Source organism: Mustela lutreola, chromosome 16, assembly GCF_030435805.1.
Source record: "Mustela lutreola isolate mMusLut2 chromosome 16, mMusLut2.pri, whole genome shotgun sequence".
Classification (NCBI taxonomy): Eukaryota; Metazoa; Chordata; class Mammalia; order Carnivora; family Mustelidae; genus Mustela; species Mustela lutreola.
Genome location: NC_081305.1, coordinates 3,080,221 through 3,089,606, shown reverse-complemented (window position 1 = coordinate 3,089,606; position 9,386 = coordinate 3,080,221). Strand labels below are relative to the sequence as shown.

The 9,386-nt window shown below is 57.8% G+C and overlaps 1 protein-coding gene across 1 annotated transcript; it reads left to right on the top strand.

Annotated features, from left to right (window-relative positions):
* Positions 1-89: 89 nt before the first annotated feature.
* Positions 90-7,177, top strand: LOC131817957 (cytochrome c oxidase subunit 4 isoform 1, mitochondrial). The gene is made up of 5 exons (XM_059151898.1): positions 90-229; positions 1,387-1,460; positions 5,234-5,401; positions 5,958-6,089; positions 6,923-7,177. Exons 2-5 carry the CDS (start codon positions 1,388-1,390, stop codon positions 7,057-7,059), a joined length of 510 nt encoding a protein of 169 aa, XP_059007881.1. The 5' UTR covers positions 90-229; position 1,387; the 3' UTR covers positions 7,060-7,177.
* The last annotated feature ends 2,209 nt before the right edge of the window (positions 7,178-9,386 follow it).

The following is a 9,386-nucleotide window of genomic DNA, read 5'->3' as shown; positions in this document are numbered from 1 at the left end:
CGCCGCCGTAAAGCCGTCCCTCGGCGCCGCCGTAAAGCGGCTCGGCCCGGCCTTTTACGACGCTCGCGGCGCCTCTCCGCTTCCGTTCCGGTGACCTCCGGCGCGGCCGAGTCCTCCTCGATCCCGTGGTGCTCCGCGCGCGCGCCCTCGCTCTCTTCCGGTCGCGGGCAGCGGGGGCACAGAGGGCGGTCGCGGCGGTCGCGGCGGGCAGCGGCGGGGGCAGCGGCAGGTGAGCGGCGGCAGGGGAGCGGCGGCGGGCTGCAGGCGGCCCTCGCCGCGGGGTCGGGGGGCGCCAGGGCCCGGAGCCAGCGGGCGAGTGTGCCGGCGGCTCGGCGTCCCGGCGCCAGGCGGGAGCGGGCTTGGGCCTCGCAGTCCGGTGACATTGAGGCCGCCGGGCCGGGGCCGGGGCTGGGGCTGGGGCTCGGGGGGCCGCCGCCTCGCGGCCTGTGGGGCGCCCCGCAGCATCGGGCCCGGCCGCGTTGGCGCCGCCTGCCGCGGGCTGCGGCCGGGCTCTGACCTTGGAGCGCCCGCGGACCGAGGGCGGGGCGCGGGGTCCGTGCAGCCGCCTGGGCCCGCAGCGCTCCGGCGACGGCTGCGCCACCGCCCGCGTTTAACGGGCCTGCGGGAGGGGCGCCCCGCCCCGCCGCCCCGCCGCCCCGCCGCCCCGCCGCCGCCCAGCGTCCGCCACGCGCGGGCCGGGCCGGGAGAGCAGACGAGGGCGCGCGAGCCCGGGCCCGCCGGCGCGCTTCAGTGTGTTCTGCCCCCGAGGAGCCGCTCTGCAGAGGCGCCCGGAGCCCCTTCCGTGGCGTCAGCGAGTCCGTGTGCACGCAGGGGGAGCGAGGGGGAGAGCGGAGCAGGGCCCGAAGCTCGGAGGGCCCAGGGCAGAGGCGGGTCCCCCGGGTCGTGCGTGGTCCGCAGGGGCTGGAAGCGGACCAGGCCGTGTTGGCAGCCGGCCGGCGCGATGTCCCTTTCGGAGCTGCGCGCGTTGCGGGTTTTCCGCGACCCCTCAGCGCGGGCCTTGCGTGCCGGTCCCTTCCAGCTGTGTCTCCTCCGCCGGACAGTGGACCCCATTTGGGTCACCCAGCGCTGGCGAGTTCCCACCTCTTCAGTCTTAGGAAAACACTCCTCCCTGTCTTTCAAGCAAGCCGGTTTCCTAGTGTCCCGGAGCGTGTGCATGTTAGGGCGTCCGGTTTGTAAGGCGGCCCCGTAAAAGCGGGTTGACTGCTAAGAAAAACCTCGTGTTCGGTTATTTCTGGGTTCATCAAGGTCACTAAGGAAGAATGGGTCGTCTGTGCTGTGGGGAAGAAAGCAAAAACGAAATGCCCTGGAATCCCTAATAGGTGTTTGCCCGCGTTCACGGAGAAGGGGCACGTTTTTATCTTGCAGAATGTTGGCTACCAGAGTGTTCAGCCTCCTCGGCAAGCGGGCGATTTCCACCTCCGTGTGTGTCCGAGCCCATGGTAAGTCTCATTTTTCTTCTTCGCCGGCCGAGCTCATTCCATTTTGCTCCCACTGTGTGTAAGCCCTCGTGCTGCAGTCTCAAACACAGGTGACCCAAGGGGTCTGAGAGCCTGATTCCGCTGCTGTGGGACTTCAGGGGGAGGTAAAAATATTACAGAATATTTATAAATCATACTGAGTACTAGTCTCGATCTCAGTTTATGTTGCTGTTTCTTTCCTGTCTTTCCCTTCCTTTTCCCTTTTTTTCAGGTTCAAGTTCCACCCCTTTCAAGAGATGTCCACCATACTTGATTTTAATGATCTCCTCCCCACCCCAAAAAAAAAACCGCAACCAGTTTTCTTCAGTATCATTTACATTATTGGGGCATGGAAGGGGCAGACCCTGGACATCCTAGCCTGAGCCGAGTTTAATCTCATTTCTGTCTTGGACGAGCAGCTTATGTGCAGGGATCTCTTTTCTCACCTGGAATATTAGTAAAGAGCTTAGCTTGGAGCCTGGCACGTAGCAAGTTTAGTTTTGTGTTCATCGAGCATCTTTGTACCAGATGTTGTTAGGCATTGAGAACAAAAAGAAGACGAGAGGAATCATTGCACAGGGTGTTCGCAGTCGGGAGAGGGACAGATCCGTGAAGGCGGTGTTTGATTAAGTGACAGCCCTTGAGAACCATTTAGCCTGGCCTGGGGTTCAGGAATGTTTTTTCTTGAGGGGAAGCTTCACTGTGCTCAAGGATTAGTAGTTTTAATCTCCTCGGTTTTTGTTTTTTGTTTTTAAGATTTTATTTATTTATTTGCAAGAGGGAGGGTATGCACAAATGGGCCAAGAGGCAGAGGGAGAAGCCGACTCCCTGCTGAGCAGGGAGCAGACATGGGTCTCAATCCCAATCATGACCTGAGCTGAAGGCAGGTGCCCCACTGACTGAGCCCCCCAGATGCCCCTAACCTCCATAGGTTTAAGTTCATATTCCCATAGCTACAGCATTCCAGGGACAGGGAGAGCAAACAAAAGGAGAGATGCAAATTCACGGGGAAGGATGTGTTAGTGAGGGGTCAGGTGCAAGGCTTAAATAGTGATAATTTGGAGAGCAAGGTTTATGTATCTTGGGGTCAATAATCAGTAACTGCTTTATGTGTGAAATTTTCCCTGAAGTTGTGTCCTCGAATTGCTAATACTGTTGTCTTACATTTTCCTCTGTTCCTTAAACTGCCTAGGGTAATGCTGTGGACACAGATAATTTTAATTATTTTGTTTCTTAGGATTTTCCTTATTTTATTTTGATTTTTAAAAAGAATTTATTTATTTATTAGACAGACAGAGATCACAAGTAGGCAGAGAGGCAGCAGAGAGAGGGGGGGTAGCAGGCTCCCTGCCGAGCAGAGAGCCCGATGTGGGGCTCCATCCCAGGACCCTGGGATCATGACCTGAGCTGAAGGCAGAGGCTTTAGCCCACTGAGCCACCCAGGCGCCCCAATTTTATTTATTTTTTTAAATCAAGTTTCTTCTTATTTATTTATTTATTTGACAGAGATCACAAGTAGGCAGAGAGAGGAGGAAGCAGTCTTCCCACTGAGCAGGGAGCCTGATACGGGGCTTGATCCCGATACGGGGCTCGATCCCAGGACCTTGGGGTCATGACCTGAGCAGATGTTTAATGACCCAGGCGCCCCTAAAAAGTTCCTTTTTGAAATCCTTGAGTGGCTTCTTGTGCCTCAGTTACCGTCTGCAGCTAGCCTTTCTGATGTCACACTGTTGAAAGAAGGGAGCAGCGTACCCACACGAGCCTTCCAGGATTGCTCTGTGTCCAGCCCCTCGTGGTATAGTCCTCGCAGGCGGCGAGCTGCTGCTCCTGCCGCAGCTCCAGAGCTATGGGTGGGAGCTTTTCTCTACTCGTCAGCCTCAATGCAAAGGTTATTTTAGAAGAGCCTTCCCTCGCCAGCCACTGTGAAGATGCCGCCTGTTCTACATCGCCCTGCTTTGTCTTTGCTCAAGGGAGTGACACACTGAGGTTTGTGTGTTTTGTCTGTCTCTGCTTCTGGAGTGCCAGCTCTGTGCGGCTGAGGACCTGCCTACTCTTTGTTGTCGCGTGTTCGTGCAGTGGGCAGATGGCCCCGCAGTCTCTCAAGCGAGTCTTGTCCTTTTGTTTTTAACTGTTAGTCATGCAGGTCCTACCTGAGGACACAGACCGGTTCTGCACAGGATAGTAACATGGTGACGCACCACCGGCGGCCACCACTGCACTCGGGTGCTGGTGCGGTGACCTGTCTGATTGGGGGGGCAGCTCCCATACCCTGGGCTTCCTCAGCAGAGCCTCAGTGAAAACCCCAGTTGAGGACAGACGGCGAGATGCTCTCTCAAATGCAGAAGTCTCTTCTCTCTCTCTCAAAGAATGCTTGGGATGCTAGTCTTCGCGGGGTGTGGGGGACTGAGCCCAAAATGCTGAGGAACCCCTGTTTCTACAGGACTTCATATTTCCAGGCCAGTTTGGATCACAACGTTTTCTTGGCAGGTATAGGGTAGAACTGAAAAAGCAGATTTCAGCAGTTTTATTTAGGGAAACCTCTAAATAAAAGTAAAGTTATCCTTTCTTTCCTGCTTTCTGAACTGTTTTCCTCTTTCCTTGAGTACGACCCAAATACATGCTTGTCTAAAGGCACTGAGGTTTCTATCTGATCAGAAACCCCATTTTGTCCTCTGCCCACTGACAACCAGTGGGGTTTATCCTGCCAGGAGTTTTGTATGTACAGTCGTGTATGTGTAAGGAAACACACACGGTGTAGTCTTAGAAAAAGAGCAGATCCGTAGTCTGTGACTCACCGGGTGCACGGCTGTCCACGTCGAGCACAGGGGTCTCCCTCTCCTGAGTGTCGGGTCGTCTTTGCCACTGTATGCGCACCCGCCCCCGATTCCCTTTCTCCGCTGCGCCTTGCCTTTTTCCTGAGCCCTCGCTCCGTAACCCCTGATGACGTGTCTGTGTCCCTCGCATCCCGCTTCTGGCGCGTGTGCTCCAGCCGTCTTCGTTCCCTGGTCTCAGACGACCAGAGGGCGCTCGGCGTGTGGTAGGTGCCTGGTAAACCCGAACCCGGGAGTGAGTGGCTCCCTGATGCCCTGTGGAGCCCTTTGCTTGCAGCCTCTAGTGGACACGGGTCTCTTGTTTTGTTACATGTTTCGGTTTCTGACCTTTGAACACGTTTCTTTTATGGGTTTTCTGTTGGTTTTGTGCTTCCTCCTTCGTTGGAGTCTCCAAGAGAAGGGCCTTCCTCGGGGCACCTGGGTGGTTCAGTGGGTTATGCTTCTGCCTTTGGCTCAGGTCATGATCTCAGGGTCCTGTGATTGAGCCCCGAGTCGGGCTCTCTGCTTAGCAGGGAGCCTGCTTCCCCCTCTCTGCCTGGATCTCTGCCTACTTGTGATCTCTCAATCAAATAAATCTTTAAAAAAAAAAAAAAAAAGAAGGGCCTTGCTCGAGTCCAATAGGGTGTCCTGGGAGCCCTTGGGTGCCCTCTCTGTGGCCCCATCACACGTGGGCTGTGCTTCTCCCGTGGACAGCTGCCCCAGCAGGTGCGTGTCGGCTGTACGAAGGGCTGCTATTACCCCTCGTTCTGCCGTCTGGGCCACACAGGACGGGCCTGCTCACTCCCTCCTTCACACGACTGTCCCTGAGCCGCTTGAAACAGGCTGCAGGTCGCCAGGGTAATGAGGTCTTCAGGGCGTAAGTGCCTTGCTTTGTAACTCTGAACCTATGTGAACATTCACACGTTCGTCCGCTGCGTTTGGTAGGAGGCGTCGTGAAGAGTGAAGACTACGCTCTCCCGAGTTACGTCGACCGGCGTGACTACCCCCTGCCTGATGTGGCCCACGTGAGGAACCTCTCTGCCGGCCAGAAGGCCTTGAAAGAGAAGGAGAAGGCTTCCTGGAGCAGCCTCTCCATGGATGAGAAAGTCGAATGTGGGTATTGAAGCGGAAGTGTCCGCCGAGCGCGGGAGAGCATTTTGACTGGTTTCTGGGCTGCGAGCTGGGGGGTGCTGCCCGGAGACCAGCGTGCTTGGGGGCCCGCCGTGCTGTGTCCCGTGGGGCCCTGGCTCTGTGGCCGGCTGCGCCTCCGCCCAGGCCCCTCTGTGCTCGCGGGGCTCTGGTCCCCAGGGCGGGGCGGGCAGGTGGGGGTCTGGTGGCTGTGGCTTCTTGCCGCTTTGCCAAGCAGGACCGGGGCCTCTGAGGCTTACTGATGGGACATGAGCCCAGCAATATGCTGTCAGTTGGTGAAGGGGAGTGGAAGTTCTGGGATTACGCAGATCCTGTGCGTAGGAATGCGTGGAAGGAATTCACTGTGGGTTTTTTTGTGGAAAGCAGACTCTGCATTTTCTCCCCTCTGTCATGCCGTGTAGGCATGTATGAGCACAGGCATGCGCGCTTGGTCCCCCGGCTCTGCGGGGAGAAAGGGAACGCCCTGCAGAGGAGGGCGCGGCTGCGCTCGCTCCCACGAGTGCGTGTGCTCTCCCCGCAGTGTACCGCATGAAGTTCAACGAGAGCTTCGCGGAGATGAACCGGAGCACCAACGAGTGGAAGACGGTCGTGGGCGCCTCCTTGTTTTTCGTCGGTTTCACCGCGCTCATCCTGATTTGGGAGAAGTACTACGGTGAGCGGGCAGCGGCGCAGGCCTGGCCTCTCGGGTCGCAGCCGCACGGGGCCGGATTGGGTCCGGTGCGCAGGGGTGGACTGAGGGCGTGTGTGTGGGGCAGGCACCTCCGTGCGGGGAGCCAGGTGTGAGCGGGCTCCGACGCGCCCAGGCTGTGCTCGGCAGCGAATGACTTCCCCGCTTTGTTCTGGCAACCACCTTCCGTGGCGCCGTGTTGGCTCACCAGACGGTTACCGTGGTGCCGTGGTGAGGGTTTGATCGAGCGGGAGGGCGCGCATGCTCACGGAAGGGCTGTTTCCGTTGCAGGACGAGCACATCTCAGTAAGTGGAGTCCTGGGTCCTCAGGTCTCTGCGTTTCTGCTTTGACCGTGTCAGGCTTGTCTGCTCATTCCGTGCTGTCTCTCTCGGTTCTTTGTGTCCAGGCAGAATGGGCTTTTCTCATTCCCAGCAGCGGGAGTCCTGTCCTTCTGGTCTGCTGTGGACATGGGTTACTTATGCCTGTGGATTTGATCTCACTAGTCGAGTTGGTGGGGGCTCTGTCTGTACCCTGTGCTAGCCCGGGCGCCCCATGAGCTGCGTCTTGTGGAGAAATCTGGGTGCTCTCGGCTCTAACTTGATTACTCATCTTTTATCCTCAAAGGAGTAATACCGAGAGTTGTCCGTGCCCAGAATTCAGAGCCTGTGTGTGTGGGTGTGTGGGTGTTGTGTGGGAGATGACTTCGCAAGCCTGGTGGCTGGTGTGATGCGTTGAGGAGGACCTGACCCGCAGGAGCTGTGGGCTCAGAGATGCTTCATCAGGCACGGTGGTCTCATGACGTTGTTTTGGGCTTTAGTGTACAGCCCGGTCCCGCACACCTTCGAGGAGGACTGGGTGGCCAAGCAGACCAAGAGGATGCTCGACATGAAGGTCAGCCCGGTTCAGGGCTTCTCGGCCAAGTGGGATTACGACAAGAACGAGTGGAAGAAGTAGAGGAGTCTGCACCCCCCTCCGAGCCTCACCGCGCGGTCCCACCTCTGCATGGCTCAGCAGCGTCCCTGGAAACCATCGTGTCGCAGCACCAGTGCTAATAAACGAGCAGTCTACACGAGCTGTGTGGTCGCTTCTTTGATGCCTGCGTGACAGTACCTGTCGGAAATCGTTTCTCCCGAGTGCCTGACGTAAATATATTTTGGGTACGCGTGGCAAGGGATAAGTTGTTACGCGTGGCAAGGGATAAGTTGTTTAAGTTGTTTTAAACCTAGAAAAACTAAAAGTGTAGGGTCCTGTGATGGGAGGTGCTTGGTTCTTCAGGAGATCTTCAGGAGCGTAATATCCCGTTGCGGATCCCTGGAAGTCCTGGTGGCTACTTTTCTTCTGAGACCGGCCTCCCCCTCTTTGAAATGGTCAGTGTTGTTGGAAGTGGGTGGCCGCAGGCCTGGGAAGGTCAGCCGAGCCCTGAGCTCCGGCCTGAGGTCTGAGTGATGGACTTGGTTCCTTGGCCACTTTCAGCCTTTTAGTCTAGAAAGCAACAGTGAAGCCAGTGCTGGGGAAGGAGTGTCCTTCTGACCCCGGCAGGCTCCTGGTGGGCTCACATCCCACGGCCCTGCTGCTCTCCCCCCTGCGCTGCATGTCAGGTCCCCTCGCTGATCCCTGGAGACCCTGCCTGGAACAGCAGGAGGAACCCTCGAGCAGCCTGTGTGATGAGCTGCGCAGAGGGCAGGCTGCGGGCTCTCCCAGCAGCCGTCGTGTCAGAGATGGCCTGGGAGCGGTCCAGCTGTCACTGGGAGGGGAAGTTGGGCTCTAGAGCTTGACCAGAGGTCAGCTGTCACAGGAAGAGGGCCTTAGGGAGTAAGAAGGCTTGCAAGAACCAACTTAAAATTCAGGGCAAGTTTAAGTAAAGTCCCTGATGGCAGTGTCTCTCTGCTTTAGGGCCTTGCTCCCTCTTTCTTGGGGCCCTGCCCACCTTGGGGATTGGGGATGCTGGAGTCTGCAGGGCCTAGGAGTCTGGCTGTGAGGGCTGGCGTGTGGGGCCAGCAGGGCCTCAGGATGGCGTCAGCTACAAAGTTCAGGTCTCCTGCCAAGTGGTAACCATTTCCAGTTCCTTTCCAGGGTGGGCTCATGTGCGGCTGAGCTATCTGACCCGGCCCAAGGTCACTGCTGACCCATCAGCTGGCTCTTCTGACCGTAGTTGACCATTGATGGGCACCTACCTGGGCCAGGCAGTTCAGGATGACCCTGAGAGAAAGGGTCCCTTACCCTGGGTTAGATGATGGAGCTAAATGGGGCTAGACTTGGGCTCTGTCTGAGGGAACACGAGCATGTTGGAGACGGTGTTCGAAGGTCCCTCTGACCCCCAAACTCTTCTACCTTAGGATAGCTCCAAACAGAATCTCGTTGAGATCGAGACTTTCCGTAGGGTAACCATGCTCTCCCTGGCCTTCCCTCGCCATGGAGGAACCTGTTCTCTTGAATTTGGTAAGATGATTGCCGCTTGTACGTCAGTGTCGGGTCCATTGTGACTCTGGAGACCTGTTCTCTGCGTCCTCGTATCTTCCTGCCACTGTGGCGGGAATTCAGGAGGAGGCCGGCTTCATGCTAGATTAGCCTGCCATCGTTAGGCCGGAGGTCTTGACCATGGGCTGATCGTCTCCATCTAGTGGGGCGTAACAGAGGATGTGACCCTTGGAGCCCTTTCCCTTACTGGGCTCGCAGAAACACAGAGGACAAGTAAAGCAATGGGCAGAATGGGGAGATTTGATACAGCTCCTCGGGGCTGATGGAGGGGGGTGGGGACAAGTTGGGGTCGGTTGGGGCAGAGCACGCCGAGGATGTCATGTGAGCTGGGAGTAGGAGAGGCCAAAACGAGCAGAGGTGCTGGTGGCAGGTGGAGACGGTCCCAGACTCCAGAACCTGCAGACCAAGGCCCGGGGAGGAGGGCGCTGAAAGTCCGACCGTGGGCCGGAGCGCCCCGGGGAGGGGATGCAAGCTGGGGCTGGGGTCTGGGAGGACATTGGAACGGCACCCAGCTTGGCTTCTTGGAGGCCAGAGGGGTCCCCGTGCTTCCTGGGGCTCCTGACAGGCCTAGGCACTGGGTGTCCATACGGGGCCATGTGCAGCGTCCGTGCCTCACTGCTGCCCTCACGCTGGGCGAGCGCCTTGCCGTCAGAAACGCACCTCGTCCCTTTTGACTGTGACTTCGCCCCTCGGTGCTCCCCTGGTTACTAGCTGGCAGCGTTTTACCCTGCACGATTCAGAACTCGTTCCTGGCAACGGGACAGCCAGTAGCTGCCGTGTCAGGCAGTTCCGGAAGCCAGAAG